The 21,299-nt window shown below is 40.7% G+C and overlaps 1 protein-coding gene across 2 annotated transcripts in view; it reads right to left on the reverse strand.

Annotated features, from left to right (window-relative positions):
* The window catches only part of LOC149248830 (uncharacterized), a 453,527-nt gene extending 437,458 nt beyond the window's left edge, over positions 1-16,069 (reverse strand). For both annotated transcript variants that reach the window (XM_089458565.1, XM_089458564.1), the window contains exon 1: positions 14,655-16,069. In XM_089458565.1, the coding sequence (XP_089314691.1) occupies positions 14,655-15,452 (798 nt within the window). In that variant the 5' untranslated portion in view covers positions 15,453-16,069. The remainder of the gene's footprint in view (positions 1-14,654) is intronic.
* Positions 16,070-21,299: the final 5,230 nt, after the last annotated feature.

Here is a 21,299-nt window from a genome sequence, read left to right on the forward strand (position 1 = left end):
CTCCTCTAAGTCTCTACTTCCCTTTTGGAAGTTCTCTTCTGGACTCCCTCTGAGTCCTGATTTCCCTCCTGGAAATCCTTTTGCCGCTTGTCGAGATGCCCCCTACTCTGATCGTCTTGTACAACTGCACTGTTGATCCAGGTTCCTTGGCTAGAAACCCTCGATAACAACTCCTCTGGCCCTGCTCTGTCAGGTACTGTTCAGACTACAGTACCTCACCAGCTCCACTCTGCAATATTTCTGCAGCCTTCTAGACTCCAGCAACTGCCTCTGTGAACTGCATCAGCCCCTCTCTGCCTCACGCTGGCTCTGCATCACCCCAGATGGGTCTGCATCAGCCCTGGGATGCCCTGCATCAGCCCTCTGGCCCTCTGCGTCAGCAACACTGGCCTCTCTGAGGCTCTGCGCAACTCCCAGCTTCTTCTACGTGGCTCTAGCTAGCTTTGCGTCACACTTCTTGGCTTTTGCGCTACTAGAAATAGCTTCTGTCACCTCGGGACAGTTGTTTTCTGTTGCTATTGCTCCGCTCGACTGATGTCTTTTAGTCCTCCTGTGATCTGCAATCACCCTCTGATACCATGTTGAAGTTTCTAAGTTTACTTAGTTTAGAAACCCTTCATGCACCTTTTCTGATTTATTCCTACCTCTTGTTAATTTTTCTTTAACAAGTCATTTACAAAGTAAATACTGAAAATAAACACCAGTGCATGCTCAACATATTACAGATCAGCAACTAAAAGAAACAAGAACAAACACATCACATGACACCATTATTTTTGGACCAATGTCCCCGGAAAAACCCAATGCGGGAAAATCGGTGCAGCTATCTAAGGATTTTCTTATTAAGCAATATCATAGTACGATTTGGGTGTTGTAACTGGCCTACCCAACAGATAATTTCCTCAGCGGCTATACCTCACAGTTTGAGAGAAATCTCCTGGCTGAAACCCTGGAAAACCCTTCCGGCAGCTCCTCAGCACAAAACTACTCCTACAACCCCAGTGTCTGCCCAAACTGGACTGCGTCAGCCCCTCTCTGTCTCACGCTGGCCCTGCGTCAACCCCTCTCTGTCTCACGCTGGCCCTGCGTCAGCTCTGGGAGCCTCTGCGTCAGCTACGCTGGCCCCTCTGGTGCTCTGCGCAGCGCTTGGCTACCACTGCATGGCCCTGCGTAACCCCATGCTGGCTTTGCGTCACCCTCCTTAGCTGCTACACTGCTCTCCCGGCACAATCTCTGCCTTCTCTGTTCCTCTGTACTCAATGTCCCTTAGCTGCTCTCCTGATCACTGATTTTGTCTCTCTTAGCAAAACCCGCTCTAGAGAATAGAATGACTGATCATCTGGTGTGTTTTCCAAGTGACCCTCAAGCCTCCTCTTATACTTTTCCTATTGACATATCAACGGCCGAGATTAAGTCCCTAATCAACGGCTAAGATTAGATCTGGCTTGATCCATGTCTTTTGGACCATTCTAACACAGATTCATATTAATACATATTAATATTTTATTTTCCCTAAGTTTAGACTTAGGGACTCCATTAAAAATATTAATTATTTTAATATCTCCTGATCTATTTAGAATCTGCCCAAACCCTTTCTGGGTATTGGAGATCTCATGTACCCCAACCTCTCCACCAAATTTCGTGGCTAGAGCACATTCGATGCTACCCCAAATCAACAAATGTTTGGGCTTAAGTTGAGTATTGTTTTGGGCCTATCTTCCTCTCATTGCAGGTATGAATTATCCTTAAGGCAGATCACAGAGTTGGAATGTTTTGGATGTGTTTCTATGGTATACAAGAAGCCTCTCTTTAACAGGCCACAATCCCTCCTAGAGCTTCAGCTGGTTTGGATTCGTGTTTGAAGGAGGCCAAGAGGCCTGGAAGATTGTTCTCCCTAAATCACATGAAGGATCAGCGAAGAAGTATGAAGCATGTTATGGGGGCTAACGCAGAGGTTACTGTAGCAGGTTAGGGTTGGCATGTGCCCTAACCAGGTCTGTTATAATCTCAGAGATTTTCCTAGTACAATACAGTTTTTGGGCTCATCATATTTAGCAAAGGAGGCCGCATAACTTGATCCATCTCCTTCAGAAGATCATCTTGTAACTACTATTGATCACTGGTTAGGACAGATCTAATCTGCTTTTGTACAAAGACAGGATCTACACTTGTTTGGGTAGCTTCTTTGGCATTTTGTCATTGGCTCATGACAGTCAGTTTTGATATTGATTGCACTCTCTATTTCTTCCTCTGCTGAACAATTGATGATAATAATAAGAAGATTAGATCAAGGGTTTTTCCCTGGCTTGAGCTATATTCTTGTGTTCTTTTGTCTTGGCTTGTATTCAACATTTATCACTTATGTTCTTTCATTGGTTACTGTGTGATTGCTAATGGAGTAATGGGCAAAAAGTAACTAACCTAAGCAAAGAACATGTCAACCTAAAATTAACAATACATATATAAAGAAATTTGTGAATAAGTGAATAACACATTATCTTGCAAGAAAAAAGGGAATAAGACCCATCAATGACAATTTAGAAGGAAAACCAAGTCTATATTAATTCTCATAGATGATTACATTATGATCGAATTTCGGAGTTTAGGGTACAGGTACGGCCTAAAACGTCGAGTTCCTAAAAGTTTCGTGCAACATAGATGAAGAATGATGTCTGGGAGGTTGTTCCACGACCTAAGGGGAAATCAGTGGTTGGATCCAAATGGGTGTACAAGCTGAAGCATGGAGCAGATGGGAGCGTGGAGAAGTTCAAGGCCAGGTTTGTGGCCAAGGGCTTCTCACAGATTGAGGGTGTAAACTATGAGGAGACTTTTGCCCCAGTAGCACGGTATTCATCCATCAGGACTATTCTAGCACTTGCAGCACAGATGGGGTGGAAGATCCACCAGATGGATGTGAAGATAGCCTTCCTCAATGGAGTGGTTGAGGAGGAGATCTATATAGAGCAGTCAGAGGGGTTCGAGCAATTTAGTAGAGACACACATGTGTGCAAGCTGAAGAGAGCTCTTTATGGGCTCAAGCAAGCTCCGAGAGCATGGTACACTCGGATTGACAACTACCTTCGAGGATTGGGCTTCACTAAGAGTGAGGCGGATGCCAACCTATACTACATCATGGTTGGAGGGCTTCCGCTCATTCTAGTTCTCTATGTTGACGACCTTATATTGACTGGAGATGAGAGCTTGATCCAGGATTACAAGGAGGACCTTGCAAGGGAGTTTGAGATGAAGGATATGGGGCTTATGCACTATTTCCTTGGCTTGGAGGTTTGGCAGGGTGATGGTGAGATCTTCGTGGGACAAGTCAAATACACGATAGAGGTACTCTGGAGATTTCATATGCAGGATTGCAAGCCCATGGCCACACCTCTAGTCACAAACTGGAGGAAGGTGGATGTTGGCACAGGAGAGCCAGTGGATCCTCAACTCATTGGGTCATTGATGTACCTGGTCAACACACGACCTAGTATTTGTTTTGCAGTCAACCAGTTGAGTCAATTTATGGTGGAACCGACCAGAGTGTATTGGGTTGTTGTGAAGCATGTGTTGAGATATCTCTGAGGCAGCGCGAACTATGGATTGTGGTATAGACAGGTTGATGGAGTGAGGCTTGAGGGCTTCACAGATGCAGATTGGGCAGGAAGCTCCACAAACAGAAAGAGTAATTCAGGTGGCATCTTCAAAATTGGGTCAGTTGTAGTTTCTTGGTACAGCAGGAAGCAGAGATCAGTTGCACTTAGTTCAACAGAGGTCGAGTCTAGCAGCCAGCTTGCGAGGCTATTTGGATGAGGAAGTTACTTGTGGGACTTTTCAGACAGAGGATGGAGCCTACCATGATACATTTTGATAATTAGAGTTGCATTATACTCTCTGAGAATCCAATGTTTCATGATCGCTCAAAGCATATCGAGATCTAGTATCACTATCTTCGAGATGGCGTACAGAAGGGGATGGTCAAGCTAACATACAATCCAACAAGGGAGCAGACAACAGACATCTTGACCAAGGCATTGGCAAGAAGCAATTTTGTTCATCATAGAGATAAGTTGGGAGTTGTACAGAACCGTTCCTCGTTAAGAGGGAGTGTTGAAAAGTAGTGAAGGAATGGATTCATTGATTTGTGCCTTAATTTCAAGGAATTGAATTTGTAATCTTCTTAATGATGCACAAGTTCCAATAATGAGAACGAGTTCAACAAGCAATTGGACTAGTGCGACTTTGTGGAAGACCAAGTTAATTGTCATCTAGTGTGAGTTAAATTGAGAACTGAATGTTCAAGTGGAGTTAGCCTCCTCAATTTTAGGAGGATCCAGTTAACTAAGTGTGTTGACTTTTGTTAACTAGAAAAGCTCCAATTCAACTCCTAATTTAGAAAACTCACTAACAATAGCCAAATCGAATTGCTTATAAGGAGATCGAAGGCACACTCATTATCATCATTCTTGAGCACGAGTTTGTGAGCAAGAGAGCTTGTGGAGGAACGAGCCAAGAGTTTCTTGTGTGAGTTATTGTGGAGAGCATTTCTTCTTGGAAGTGCGCATAGAAATAGGGGAAATCCCTATTTAATAGGAGCTCAACCAACGCTAGGAAATAGGGGCCTATTTCCTAAGGATTTGCGCTAGGAATTAGGAGCATCTAGTGTGCATAGCAGGAGGAAGAAGATCAGCATCTTGCAGGTTGTTTCAAGCCTAGACTAAGGCTGAGAGATCATATTGTATTCTCTATTGAAGCAGGGTTCTTTGTAAGAGATCTATTGCTCAGTTTTCTTCAATAAAATTCTCTAGCAAACGAGGGTTTTTCCTTATTGGGTTCCCTAGAAAATTGTGTTGTTTATTGTGTGAATTTGTGCAAATAATTTCTGTTCTATTCCGCTGCTATTTGGTAGAGAAATTCTCTGTCTATGTGAAAAGAAAACTTGTTTTCAGATTGTTCATCTAACAGATCAGAATTTTGCGGATTTTCTACAGGGTTTCACTCTCAGTTTTCACCAAAATGTTGGCGGCAATTAATGGTAATGTTCACAACTTTTTCCTTTTCATCTTTTTACTTAAATTTTTAACATTACCATTGATTGTGTCAAAATGTTTAAGAGTGGTTCCAACCTCATTAGACTTCATATGGAGAAAATAGAATTTCACATCACATTCAAAATTCAGTAGACTTAACAGTTTTCAGAATTTCAGGATTGGTAGGATTGTAGCTTTTTCATTAGATTTTATCGTGTATAAGGGTATGGAATTGGCAGTTAATCAAGAGCACCAAGCCCTTTATCTACCTCAATGTTAGTGATATTGATTGTTGGACTCCTCTGTCATGGCTTTAGCAAAAATGTACACTTCACTCAAACCAAAATCATTGATTAGCCATTATAAGCTTTTCGTACCATACTTTAAAGCTCAGATTAGGTAGTCTCATCAAAATTGGGTGGTGTTGACTGATTTCCCTAGAGGATTGAGGTAGTGAAAAAGGGTGATATTAATGATCAAGATCCCAATAAAAGCAATGATGACTTATCCATGTCAAGAGATTTGATACCTCATTCAAATTTTCTTGCTCATTTATTGACAATGAATTATTTCCAAGTTTCAATACAATGTGCTCTACACACACACACATATCATGTTTCCCCATTTCCAAGTTTTTGAGGGGTCACATTTGCACTGCATTTCTATTTAAGGAAAGCATACCCATTTCCCCATATCATGCAACTTAGCTTCAAATACAAGAACTAGTTATATGGATAAGTCTATATTAGTAAAGCTAGTACTAGACAAACAACATTTTATCACTGGATAGAAAGTACATTTTGTTAGGGTCCCACCCTAACCCCCTTATTTATGTCATGGGATCACGTCATAGTCAAGAGTCAATAAAGCCCATATTAATAATTGTAAGTGGTTAACCCGCAGTTAATGACGGGACCACAGTTAGTTGCAAATGGGCGGTAGTATTAGTTAGATGGTAAATGGGCGGTAGTATTAGATAGATGGTATTAATAAAATCCACGATATTGGCTCGTGGTATTGCATGTATGAATCATATATAAAGGATAGAGACTCCCTGCGAGGAGTATTGTGTCTTGTGTTGTAATCGAGCTCTGCTCTATTGGAGGTTGCCCCCTCGAAGAGGCCTGTGAACATTTCTCTCTGGATAATAAAATCATTGCTATTCTGTGCTCTGGGTATATTTTCTTCGCATATTTTGTGTTCTCGGTATTTTTCTTCGCAATTTCTATGTTTGGGTATCGCTTTGCAGGGTAAGAAGCATAACAAGTGGTATCAGAGCACTTTCCAGGGCTCGGTGGGATCTCCAAATTTTAGCAAAATTTTTTTAGGCTAGAGACGTGTTCCGGCGTCTTTAAACCACGGGATCTGTCGTTAAGCGCATAAACCTGCGGATTTGGGGAGGCATGCACGCAGGAAATACAAGAGGTGGTCACGTCTGTTGGACTCCCTTGTAACCCCTGTGGGTACCCCTTCGAGTAGTAGCGCATTAGACAGAACCGCGCACGGACTGTCTTCCACGTACCCTCTGGGTATATAGGAAGCCCCCTAGCTCCCGGGAAACCTCGCCATAGATAAAACTTCGGCCGTCTTGTTGCTACAGTACACCGAGAACAGCACTCGGAGAGATTACTCGCCCGTACGATAGGGTAGTCGGGTTGTACGGCTAAGGGTACGGTCGATCCTCCTTAGTTAGAGCCCTGAAACATTGGGCCGAGTACTACTGTCAGACCCTTATGTATATTGCGATCTGTAGCACCTGACACTCCCCAAGACCATAGTTCCCTTTTCTATTGGGGGATCACACATCATCTATTCCAGTTCAGGGGCGGCAGTTGTTCCACCATTCAGATCTCTCAGATCCACCAGATCGGATATTTCAGATCAGCAGCAGCAGTGTTCCACCATTCAGATATCTCAGATCCATCAGATCGGAGTAGTTGCGAAGGGTTCCTATACCTGCATATGATTTTCGCAGGACTTTTGGTGGCATTGACATTTTGAGGATTTGGCGACTGCAGTATTGATCAGAAAGGAGTAAAACTCCGTTAGGAGTTTTCTAAAAAAAAAAAAAAAAAAAAGTGTCTGAGATCTTCCGGGGCGCTTATTGGTGACCTAGCCCATCAGAATCAGGACGACGAGCTGAGCAAGGTGGTACCATTCAATTCTTAGTAAAAAAATTTCGGCGGTCCCAAATTTTCGTCAGACAGGTGTATGGTAGAAACTCGCGCTCAAGCAATGGCCACTGAAAGGATAGAAAAAATCGAAGAAGAGGTGCACTCCCTCAGCTCTACGGTGGCACGGATCGAAACTCATCTTAAAGGATTAGATGGCCTACTAACGGACAAGGGCAAGATGCCAGCCCGCGAGGAGGAGTATAAGGGTCATGAATACCATGAAGGGGAGTCTAGCCACTCTCCTCACGTCTGGCACACCCATCCACCACCCAATCAGAGACCTCCCAAGTTGGATATGAATAAATTTGACGGTTCTCACACGTCCGCATGGCTAGCACAAATGGAGCAGTATTTTCAATTGAATCATATCATAGATGAGGGGATTAAGCTTATGGTGGGCACCATGTACTTGGACAGTGAACGATGGGAATGGAAGGAATGGTATCAGCGATGCAATGGACAATTTCGGAATTGGGGCCAATTTACCAAAGCTCTTCGAAATCGCTTTGAACAGGAAGACTCTTTTTTGGGGCGTCTCACTAAACTCCGACAGACGGGTACAGTGGATGAATATATTACCGCTTTTGAAGCCTTAGCCTTCCGCACTCAGGGTCTCACAGATGAATTCTACATGGAATGCTTTATCAGCGGTCTTAAAGAAGCCATCAAAGCTCAGGTTCTACTCCACCACCCCCCCACATGGAACGAGGCTTGCCAGGTAGCCCGTAAGGCGGAACGGGCATTAACAGCTCAATCCAGCCGCTTCAACTTTCCCGCTAAAGGTCGTCCCTCACAGGCTCCCAATATGACCCAAACACTTAAGATTCAAAAGGTGTCACCTGCAGAAATGGCCGAAAGAAGGAAGCAAGGACTATGTTACTACTGTGATGAAAAATACTCCCCGGGTCATAAATGCAAAGAGCACAAGTTTTTTCAAATCGATGCCGCTGAATACAGCTCCACCGAGGAAGATCCACCACTTGAGGAACCAGAGGCGACCGAAGAAGATAACCAACAAGAGATGGTATCTGATGAACCTATGATTGCGCTGCATGCATTGGCTGGAATCTCTTCACCTCAAACTCTCAAAATCAGGGGTTTTCTTAAACATCGGCCAATAATAGTTTTGATTGATAGTGGAAGTACCCATAATTTCATCCACCAAAAGATCGCTGAAGCAGCACATTGTTATGTCCGAGCAGTTTCTAACTTCCAAGTCCAGATTGCAGATGGAGGCACAATGAAATGTGAAGGTCGCTGTGAAAATGTCAAAATTCAAATGGGGGATTATCAATTGAAAACCCACATGTTTGCAATACACATGGGGGGCTGCGACATTGTCCTAGGTGCGGAATGGCTCCGCACTCTTGGGCCAATCACAATGGATTTCCAGGAGTTATATATGAGTTTTAAGCAGAACGACTACACACATACCCTCCGTGGGCTACAAGCAGGAGCCCCTTCTATCATAAGCTCGCATCGTATGGAAAAATTGTTAAAAAAGGGCCATCATGGAGTAGTAGCTCAATTTAATGCCATCCAAGTAGTAGAAACCATGTCTTCGCCAATTCATCCTGAGATGCAACAGATTTTGAATAAACATCGGACGGTCTTTGACAAACCTCATGAACTTCCACCCTCGCGAGGGGAACATGATCATAGCATCACATTGGTCCCAGGGGCCCAACCCCCAAATGTGCGGCCATACAGACATCCGTTCACCCAAAAGAATGAAATAGAAAAAATCATCAAGGAATTGTTGGAAGCAGGTGTCATTCGTCCTAGTATTAGTCCTTACTCATCTCCAGTCGTCATGGTCCTCAAGAAAGATGGGGAGTGGCGGATGTGTCCAGACTTCAGGGCCCTCAATAAGTTAACAGTCAAAGATAAATTTCCCATCCCAGTGGTTGACGATTTGCTGGACGAACTCAATGGGGCTCAATTCTTCACTAAATTGGATCTTCGCTCAGGCTACCACCAAATTCGCATGAAGGAAGTCGACATTCCCAAGACAGCTTTCAGAACTCATGAAGGCCATTATGAGTTCTTGGTCATGCCATTTGGTCTCTGTAATGCCCCCTCCACTTTTCAGAGCCTTATGAATCACCTCCTCAGACCATATCTCAGAAAATTTGTCCTGGTCTTCTTCGATGACATCCTCATCTATAGTGGCACTTGGGCGGCACATCTTAAGCATGTAGATATCCTCTTGCAACTGCTCAGCAAGCATAAATTATTTGTCAAAATGTCTAAGTGTGCGTTTGGCATGGAAGAAGTTGAGTATTTAGGCCACATTGTGGGCCGTGAAGGTGTCAAGGTTGATCCCAAAAAGATCCAGGCAATGCAAGAATGGCCTCAACCTAAGACCTTGAAAAGCTTGAGAGGATTTTTGGGTCTCACAGGCTATTATCGTAAATTTGTCCGCAACTATGGCCGCATAGCGAAGCCCCTGACGCAACTTCTCAAGAAAAATTCCTTCTTCTGGAACGACGAGGCACAACAGGCATTTAACGCTCTCAAAACCGCCATGTGTTCCACTCCGGTCTTAGCACTACCGGACTTCACCAAAACATTTGTCATCGAATCTGATGCTTCAGGAACAGGTATTGGAGCAGTCTTAATGCAGGAAGGGCGACCATTGGCCTTCACTAGCCAACAACTAAGTGGGAAGAACTTGGGCCAATCTACCTATGAGAAGGAAATGATGGCCATCTTACATGCAGTGGAGACCTGGCGACCTTACTTGTTGGGGCGACGTTTCCAAATCCGCACAGATCATCACAGTCTCAAATATTTTTTGGAGCAACGCCTATCTTCCCCCCAACAAAATAAATGGTTAGCCAAAATGCTGGGTTATGATTATGAGATCATTTACAAGAAAGGGAAAGACAACAAGGTAGCAGATGCATTGTCACGCCAATTTGAGGAGGAAAGTACTCTGCTCGCAATATCCCTCCCCATTCCAGACTGGATTGAAGAGGCTCGCAGGGAATGGTTTTCGCATCCTGAGCTCTCCCAACTCATTTCTCAATTACAGGCAGATCCTAATTCCAGCAAGGGCTACTCGTGGCAGAATGATATTCTTCGCTACAAGGACAGAGTCGTCATATCACCAACCTCCACCCTCAAAAGCCGCATTTTGGCAGAATTGCACTCCTCCCCCATTGCAGGACATTCGGGCTTTCAGAAGACATACGCTCGCACCAGACGATCATTTTTTTGGACCGGCATGAAACAGGACATCCTTACTTTTGTAGCAGAATGTGACGTGTGTCAACGCCACAAGGGGGAAACTGTCAACACACCAGGCACATTACAACCATTGCCCATTCCGGCGTCAATTTGGATGGAGGTCTCCATGGATTTCATTACAGGTCTTCCAAAGTCCGGGAACAAATCAGTCATCATGGTGGTCGTGGACCGACTATCGAAGTATGCTCATTTCTGTGCTCTACCCCAACCATTCACCCCTACTTTGGTTGCTCAAACTTTCATGGATCAAATCTTCAAATTGCATGGCATGCCCACTTCGATTGTGTCCGACCGTGACCCAATCTTCACCAGTAATTTTTGGCAGGAGCTCTTCAGAATACAAGGCACTCAACTCAAACTCAGTACTTCATATCATCCGCAAACAGATGGTCAAACAGAAGCAGTCAACAAATGTCTAGAAACCTACCTTAGGTGTTTCACTTCAGAAAAACAACACCTTTGGGCACAGTGGCTACCTCTGGCGGAATGGTGGTATAACACCAACTATCATGCCACCACCAAAATGACTCCCTATGAAGCAGTCTATGGACAACTTCCGCCGTCCCCTACTTCTTACCTCACGGGGTGCTCTAAAGTACAAGCAGTGGATCAACTCTTACAACACCGTGCGACCATGCTGGCCCACTTGCGCGAGAATCTTCATCAAGCTCAGAACCGTATGAAGCAACAGGCTGACCAACATCGCTCAGAGCGCCAATTTCAAGAAGGGGATCAGGTCTTTTTGAAGCTGCAACCATATAAGCAAACCTCACTCAAAGACAAGGGCTGCCAAAAGCTCTCTCCAAAGTTCTACGAACCATATCAAGTACTTCAGCGCATTGGAGAAGTGGCTTACAAGCTGGCTTTGCCACCTACAGCAAAAATCCATCCAATTTTCCATGTATCGTGCCTCAAGAAAGTGATTGGGAACAATTGCCAAGTTCAAACCAGTCTACCCGAAATGGATGAAGAAGGATCAATCTGGCTTCAACCTGAACAGGTTCTAGACACACGAGACAAGCACCTGCGTGGCCGCGTGATCAAGGAGGTCCTAGTCAAATGGAAAGACACCTCGCCGGAAGATGCAACTTGGGAACCAGCCGCTATTCTTCAGCAGTTTCCGCAGCTTCAGCCTTGAGGACAAGGCTAGTCTTAAGGGGGAGGGCATGTTAGGGTCCCACCCTAACCCCCTTATTTATGTCATGGGATCACGTCATAGTCAAGAGTCAATAAAGCCCATATTAATAATTGTAAGTGGTTAACCCGCAGTTAATGACGGGACCACAGTTAGTTGCAAATGGGCGGTAGTATTAGTTAGATGGTAAATGGGCGGTAGTATTAGATAGATGGTATTAATAAAATCCACGATATTGGCTCGTGGTATTGCATGTATGAGTCATATATAAAGGATAGAGACTCCCTGCGAGGAGTATTGTGTCTTGTGTTGTAATCGAGCTCTGCTCTATTGGAGGTTGCCCCCTCGAAGAGGCCTGTGAACATTTCTCTCTGGATAATAAAATCATTGCTATTCTGTGCTCTGGGTATATTTTCTTCGCATATTTTGTGTTCTCGGTATTTTTCTTCGCAATTTCTATGTTTGGGTATCGCTTTGCAGGGTAAGAAGCATAACACATTTCATCATATTACTTCCTTCTTCTAGCAATCTACAACCATTAGCACACAGAAGCACAACCCATTACTTGGTCTCACTCATAGGTTTACAAGATATATCTCTTGAGGCTTTAGCTTGGGATATTAGGCAATAAATCTGATTCCCTAGTAAACTTCTCAAGGGCTACTAATACACTTTCAAGATTTCCTAGTTAGCTTCTTATTTTCATTTAGGGGAGACGACATCAACGTTCAACCGTAGGAGAGAAGCCTTTTATTCTTCAAACAGCATGCTTAGTAGTAACACAAGAGCATAAGGATATCCCACCATGCCAAACAGTTCAAGAGATGTCATCATTAGGCTTTTCTTATAGGACTTCAGAGTTTTAGACGAGACTCGTAATCATTGACAACTATTTGGCACTTGCTAACTTTTCTGCTTCATGTCTATATTAAATTTTTTGTGTTATAAATATTTTACTCAGCAATAAGACACTATATGTAATTTCTTAATGTATGATGGATGATGTGATCTGCAATCCCATTCACTAGTTCCAGTTATTCAAGGACAATAATTCCGTTCTTTAGGCCTCTCTTTGCATGCAAAATTTCATTTTTGGATGCTGAAATGTCCCATTTTCCAGAATAGTATCTAGAAGTTGAACAATGCTTAACCAAAACACCCTTTTGTACGTTTCTCAATCCCAAACTCCATACTGACATTTGAAATTTCTGAACAAATTAGACCAAAAAAATATAAACAGGAGTTGGAACACACTGACAAACAACTCCAAACAAACTCTGAGAGAAAAATCGCCCATGGTTGACCGTTGAAGTGCAAGATTATACAAAAGATAGATATGCCAAGGAAAGGAAGAGCAACAGCATGAATCTGAAATAGATTGTATCCCATCTATGAATTGTTTGACTCGCAAATTGTGGCTCTCAATATTTCATATGGTTTGAATAATATTGTAGATATAAGCCACCTGGTCGGGAGAACTAGGTCTTTCTGGATGTATAGAAGAGGACAAGGCAGTCAAAGTCTCCGGGCATACTAGATGATGGGACAGTTTCATGGGACAGTCTTGAAGTTTTGCCAAATTAATGGCACAAGCCCAAACTCTGTACCAGTATCCTGCTGCCATTTTAATAGACATGAATTGAAACCAAAAATGGTTTCCTGGACCTACTCTATTCACCTTCTATGTAAGTATTAAGTAAAAGCCATATTTTAAACATTTTTTAGTGTACAACATTTACCACTTTATTTCAAAGCAATTCAGACATTAGTACTATTTGCTTTCCACCGAGGAAAAAAATTATAGTGTCTCCTTGCAAATCTGTAAAGCGCATAATTCTTTGCAAAATCTCAAAACTAAAGGCTTAACTCATTTTATCTTTTTCCAAGGCCTCAAAATTTAGCTTGGATTTGGCAGGGAAAAAACTTGATAAGGCCAAAGTGTAAGAGTTCAACTTTGACTCGGCAAAAGCTCGGCAACAGAGATCATTCGAAAGGATGGTTTTCTTTTCCTTTCTGACATTTATCCATTTTCTTTTTCTTTCTGGCATTTATATTGAACACCAGCAAGCTTTTCCATCTGCTTGTAAGTTGGAATCGGCGGGCAAAGAATAGCCCCTGAATTACTAGCAGGTCAGGGTCTGGCCCACAAGTACTTGTCGGTCTGACTCGCTTCTGGCAAGTTCGACTTGTCAGCAGAAAGTCACTCAGGACCGAGTTCACTCAGATCAGCAGCAGGGCTGAGCAGAGTTTGACTAGGGAGTAGTCAGATGCATAGTATACGCCGTATTGGCATTTGCTGTACGCAAATTCAGCAGCAGTACAAAATTTGGCGATTTTTCCTACAAGACGGATACAATATGGTCAACCTATTTTTTCCTGTCTTTTATACCATAGAACTTCCAAGGGCCAAAAAAACAGCCCACAAACCTCTCTAATTTATAAACAACAGTAAATACACACACACACGTTCCAGAATTTGCAAGGATTGAATTACTTTTTATGGGTTATTGCGCATTCCTGAGGCTGAAATTCTTCTAAATATGGAATAAGGAGCAAATTTTTGTTTATATGAGATGCATACTTTCACAATGGAGCCATACTGGATTTTTGCATGACGCAAATTTTCTGTATCGAATATTATTTAATAAGTATTTGTATTCGATGATATTTTGCAACTCTGGTTAATTCACTTGTACGCTATCAATCATTGAGCCATGCTTAGACCTAGCTGATGGTGCTCCTTAAGGAAGGTCCACAAAATGTAAAAGTGGAAGCTTCTCTGTGGAAGCTTCAAAGTTCTATTACGATGTCATGTTTATTGTCTTATTTTTGAAATATGTTGTCTAGAAAAAAAATTGAATTGATCACAACTGAGCATAAAGGGCAACTTTATAGAAGCCCAAGAGGCAGATAAATTAGAACGCAATAAAGCATTAGATGTTTATGAAGAATTACTATTTGCAGATTGTTTTGTGACCACTCATATCCATGCAATTGTCCAAAATAACAATGATAAGTAATAAATTGCATCAAATGATTTCCAGTTAAATACATCTTCTATGAGCGTACCTGCCGAGGTGGCTTTGAACGGCCTTTCTCCTTTCCTTCCAACTTCTCTTCCAAATAACATATTCTGTCCAACAATTCTTCATTCCTTCGCTGCAGTCGTTCGAGTTCGGCCAAAACCTCAGCCACATTCACATCATGGCCATTGATACCATTTGCATTTGAGTTCTCTGTGGAGTAATGTTCTGTGGTCCGGCAGCCGGCAGTGCCAATGTTATTGCCACCCTGCTTTTCAGGCATACCAACAGGAGTAGGGGTACTCCCTGAACCCATGTTGGCACATTCGTTGTAAGGTTCAACAGTGAGGCTACTACTAGTACTGCCAGATAAAATGTCATTAGCTGCATTGGGAAAATAGGGCAGCTCAGTATCAGGCAACTGCTGATTAACAATGGAAGAACATTGGACAGACATGGTGGGCTCAGATGAATACTCGTCTACATTAGAGTAATCAGGTACGGAGACTGAATAGCCTCCTCCTGCATTTATATCTTGGGATGACAAATCACTGGTCAATGAGTGCCTTGGGAAAGTTGCATCCAAATTAAGGTCTTCCCACCTGCCTCTCTTGACGCTAGGCCTACAAGCCAAGCCCCCGCCACCACCACTGCCTCCTCCTTCAACTTGGTATAGATTCCTGTCACCCTCCAAGCTAACTAGCCTGGAGGAAAAGGAAATGGGCACAACAGGCCTCTCACTGGAGGGTTGTTCCGCCATTGACGAACCTCCCATCTGCTCCAAATAACTGACTGAAAACAGGGGTCTCTTCACCAATGAACTAAAGGACTGTAGTTCTGCCATTGAAATAGATATTCCTCGAAAAAAATCAAATCAACCACAAAGGTTTTACATAGTGGGTACCTGGTCCAACTAACGGTACTCAACCAGCGAGTTGGAAAAGCCATCATAGATAATATTTAATGATATTTTCATTCAAGATAGCAGAGTGAAAGAAAAATATGTTTGGGATGATAAAGAGTTGGGGTCTGAGAATGTGTGATGTTACATATAAACGTAAGAAGCGGAAAACGCATGTATAAACAGTGCCTCCACTGCCCTCCAATGGCATCAAACCAAGGCCTTCCTCGCGCTGCTGGTGTCAACCGCCAAACATGTGAACGCATGCTTGTTTGGAGTTAAACATTTCATGTCTGTCTCGGCAGTGGCACTCTCTGCATGTACGTGTGCACACACCACGATTGACGGTGTCCAAGTGGTCAAAGTTTGTTACATGAATCGGTAACAGTCCCCTTGGGCTATGGAGTAACATGATATTTGCATGGGTGTGAAGATTATTAACCCACTTGGCACCCTTTTCCATTCCATGTGAAGTGCCAATAAAAAATCTCGCACCCTTCAGCTAGCTGGCGCTTTCGTGTGGAACCTTGAAGTTCAATGAGTTCTGTGGGATGCAATGTGACTGGTATATCGGTGGTGTTTGATTGAAATGATTTGTTCGTGGAGTTAGTTGAGTGTTTGTCATTTATTTTTGTTATTTTTATTAAGTAATAGGATTGTATCTATATTTTAATTTATAAAAAAATTTGAATAATTGAATTATTTTTAACCAAAATAAATTTAAACATAAAAATATGGAATTTTTTATTTAATATTTTAATAAAAACATTATTTAAATTATTTCCCTACTTCAATATATAAAATAAAGTAGTGAAACATATATTTATTGTTTAATGAAGTATGTGAAGTATACCATAATATATAAAATAAAGTAGTGAAACATAAATTTATTGTTTAATGAAGTAGGTAAAATATACCATAATAAAAAAGGGAAGAGGTGGAAACATTGTTTTAATTTTGTTTGGGTTTGGAATGGTGTGAAATAAGAGATTTAAATATTATTAATTTATCTAAATTTTGTTATGGTTAATGTGTAGTATATTTTTCAATTGAGAATTTAATTTTTTCAAAAATAAAATTATTGTAAAAAATGTACAAGAAAAAACAATAAATTTTATTTTATTTAAATATTTGATATATAATTGTTATGAGATAAATAATGTTAATGTTAATATGATACACATTAAAACTTGTTTTTAATCAAGTAAAGAGGGTTTCAAATAATTAACTATGATAATATGTATAAATGAAATAGAATTATTTAATTTTAGAATATTTGTATTAATTACAAAATATGTGTGCAAAATATAATTGTACATTGGGAGTTATATTATGATTTTCTTTCATCTTAAATATCATGTACAAACTCTTAAACCAATATTATCCTCTGAAGAGGAATACAATCGATACTAAGCATATACCGGTTTTTGGAGGTGAATATCTTCCAATAAAGCCTCAAAATTAGACAAAACTTGTAGTACATATAACCTACCTCAATATATAATCCTTGATTACAACAATATTCTTCAGATCTACTAAATCATTCAAAGTCTGGACACTTGACATTAGAGTTGTTGCATTGATACTTGAAAATAGGATTTATGCTTAATCCACTAAGGGATGGAATGGGGTGGAGGATAGTCCTAATTGACCATTAACCATAAACTCTCCAAACTTCAAATCGCAATATTGGTTGGCACATTGATTTGGTTCATGGTTATTATCCCTTAGAATGTGCTTGAAACTCATATTTGGGATATCTTTTCATACCTTCTTAATCTGATTTAGGAGATTATCCAAAACTTTGTCTCTAGGGGAAGATCCTTTGACCAAATATTGAATTATTAAAAGAGAGTCACCCAACACAATGAAAGAAGAAACCTTAAATTCTTTAGTGAGAAGAATGTCTAGGAGTAAATCATAGGCTTCTACTAATTATTTTTCATCTTCCCCAAGCCCCATGAATACTCTAAAACTTTGATTTCTCTGGGACCATAAAGAACCTCTCCCCCTTCTACCACCCCCGAGTGTTTTATAATCATTATTAATATATAAATAATAATTTTAAAACTATTTGATGAAGTCAACATAAGAATGTTAATGGTAAAGTTGGTTTGGAATTAATTAAAAAAAAACAATTAAATCATTTTTTAAATGAATAATAAATCAAAAAATGTAAATTGTTGGAGCCAAAATGATTGGAAATGAATTATTAATCATAAAGCTAAAATAAATGAAAACTGAAGTAATTACTCATCCAAAATAACATAAATAATCGATCTCAACATATGATATTAACTAAATAAAATATTTTGATTGTATTTCATTGATCTCAAAGCCATTTGTTTATAGTTGTATATGTAAAAATAAAGCACATTCTACAGAAAAAAAGAGTGCATTTAAGAGCATTTGCAAGACTACAAACTATCCATGGCCTTCGAGTTAGATTGTGCTCACATAAGTGACACATGATATTTAATGACATCCTTCGCCATAATTTTGACAATTAAAGTGGGATTGCAAGTGAAATAGATGTTTCTCATATCCACTTTAGATTGCATTTGAATGCTCAACTAGTTTATCTTTGTCATGGCCATTGAAAATTTCTAGATATGCTTATCTGAGATTTGCTAAGAAGCATTGTTCCCTTATATCATTAACTGCATTATCATCTATTAGGTCATAGATACATTGTTCATTCATTTACAAATCAAAACATGAGGAGGTCCATACATCATCATTATCATAAAACATACTCATAACCAACATATAACCAGCAACATAACAATGATAAAAAACCATCAAGATCACATAATAACAAGTACACTTACCCATCCATTACAAGAGGAAAAGAGCTCTATGCAAAATGCAACCAAGTATGGGACTTCCATGTACCACTCGACTGTAGACATGGCTGAGCCAAATCTCTCTTCAATCAGTCACCCTCGTGCCATATTCTAAGAATGGATGTGGGGTCTCATAAAACAAATCAATCAAAACCATCGAGGGCTTCCAAAGGCCAAACCACCTCAACCCTCAACCAGTGATTCCACCACTTGGCCAGACACCACTAACCATCACTAACCATCACCAGATTGGTCTCTACCCAAGTTGTCCAGGGCTCTAGATTGTTTGTTCCAACCCGGCTTCTAGGATTAGTAACTCAACCCATAGTTGTTGTCGAGCTTCCAAAGCGTTTTTCCAACCAAGGCTTCCAAGACTAGTAACTCAACCCACAGTTGTCATCGGGCTTCTAGAGTGTTTGTCCAACCAAGGCTTCCAGGACTAGTAACTCAACCCACCAAGGGTTTCCAAAGCATTTTTCCAGTCAAGGCTTCCAGGACTAGTAACTCAACCCAAGTTGTTATAGGGCTTCCAGAGCATTTGTCCAACCAAGGCTTCCAGGACTAGTAACTCAACCCAAGTTATTACAAGGCTTCCAAATCATTTGTCCAACCAAGGCTCCAAGAACTAATAACTCAACCCACAACCAAAGGAATATGAGAACCAACCAGAAAACAAAAGGAAAGAAACCCACAACACCATGGTTATCCAGGAAATGGCAAGGCTAGGCAAAACCATTATCAATACAGGCAATCCTTCCAAGGGAACTAACCCTCTAGGCAAAACATTATCCTTCAATCGCAAAATTTCTGACTCTTCTTAATCTTTATCCAATTCATTCAATTCTACTTTATTCATTATTTTATGTACATTATTATCTATATCACAACCAATGTCTATATTGGCACACTTGAATTCATCCTTTGACAACAAATATTTTTCAATATGTTCATCATTACCAAAAATTTGCTAGTACCAGATGTTATCTGGGACAACTGATCTGTTTTTAACTTCAACTGTGTACTGGTGACTAGGGTGATAAGGCATTTTGCAAGTACTAGCTGAAGTATTTAGACCATCAGTTATAAAGTTTTGACCTCTTAGAACTAATTATGTAAGATAAAAGAGTCTAGGTCTGAATGGATTGAATACAAGGGATGGTTGTTTGGTCTATCTTGACTGTTAACCATGTATTTCATTAGGGTTTCTCTGTAAAGTCTCCTAGGCTGACCAAAAACAAGTATGGTAGCATAACTCATATCCATTTGCAGTGTGCCTTGCAGCTTCGCCCCCCATGATCTAAAAAGTAGCATTCCATATTTTGGGGGTATGTCTGCCACTACAATATCCATGACTATGCTTCTGGCAGGAATTTGAGCTAGGGTGACACAGAGGTCTTTAATGAGACCAAGGCACCTTACCTTGCTGGAATCAAAAGAATACAAGTCTTTATATGGCCTAGTAATGTCAAGATTCAATTTCTCCATTATGGCTCGGGGCATTAAATTGTGTGAGGCACCAGAGTCGAGCATGGCATTGTGAAGGATTTTGTCAAGGATATTGAGACTGACATAGAAAGGGGGAACATTTCCATCTTGGGGTTTACCTTCTACCTCTGGACCAAACAACAATTCAGGCTTGTCATCAACAAGGTTTACAGTATCTGTTCCTTCTCCTACCTTTAAGGCTTTCATTACTTGTGTCTTGTACACATTCTTATTCATCAGTTCAGTGAGGGGGATTGAAATTTTAACTTTATCCAATTCATTTTCTATGTTGAAAGAGGTTTGTGGCTTCTCTATTTCCTTGAGGTTCTGATCCTGCTTTTTAAGGTTTTCTCTTTGAGTATCTTCTTTGGATTGACTAGAGGAAGGAACATCTTTAGTTTGACTAGAAGAAGGGATATTGGTCTAAGTTTTCTTTGGTTGATTATCAATAGTCTTTTTGGAAGGAGTATCAGAGATTTTCTTAGGAGGAGCATCAACAATTTTTCTACTCCTGAGGTTATATTGCCTATGCACTTCCATTATGGCATTCTAATATCCTTGTTTGTATTCTTCAGACTCTAAAGGAATTGTTTCTGGTTGTGAAAGCAGAAATTGATCTTGCTCTTCTTTAGTAAAAAAATATATGATCAATTTTTGTCTCCCCAAACAAATTGATTTGGTTTTCCTCTAAAAATTCTTCTATTTCCACTTCTTCTTCAACATAGTTTTCCTGAAAAGGAGGCCTAAGTTGTTGATCATTAGGGCCCCTCTGTTCCCTTTGTTTTATCAGAGGTGGATTTCTTCTAAGATTCTAATTTCTGTTTTGAGAATTTGTTTGGTTATCCCTAGGAGGGGTTCTATCAACCACTGTCATCCTCTCCATCATTCTTTCCATGGTTTTGACTAGATTGTCTATTTTTAAGTCTGATGAAGAGGAGGAAGGTTCCTCCTTGATGGTAACCCTTCTTTCAGTTTTAAGCTTGGATTTTTTGGCTAATAAATTAGCCTCTACTTTGACAACATTACTTTTCATTTCTTCAAGTGTGGTAGGGTCTCTTTCTCTTAATTGGTAGGCCATGTCAACATCAAACCCTTCAGGGAAATGAATAAGAGCTAACCCTAGTGGGGGCTTTATAGCAATTGGAATGGCATTATAAACTCAATTAAACCTATCACAATATTCTTCAACAGTTTCATTAGGCCCTCTTTTTAGATTTTTATATTCATTTAAAACTTGGAGGGGATTCTTTTTAGTTTCCCATATGTTGAGGAAAGACTGATGAAAGGCAGTAAGATCATTAATGGTAGCTACTGGGAAAGATTTAAACCATTTTCTTACCTCACCATTAAGGCTTTGGGCAAACAACCTCATCTTCAAATCATCTTCATTAACCTCCTAAAGGTCAAAATAGTCATTCATTTTATCTACATGTTGCTATGCAGTGAGGGCCCCAGTGCC

This window comes from Pinus tabuliformis, chromosome 7 (genome assembly GCF_031772625.1).
Source record: "Pinus tabuliformis cultivar Carrire ecotype Pingquan chromosome 7, CPIR1, whole genome shotgun sequence".
In the NCBI taxonomy this organism is placed as follows: Eukaryota; Viridiplantae; Streptophyta; class Pinopsida; order Pinales; family Pinaceae; genus Pinus; species Pinus tabuliformis.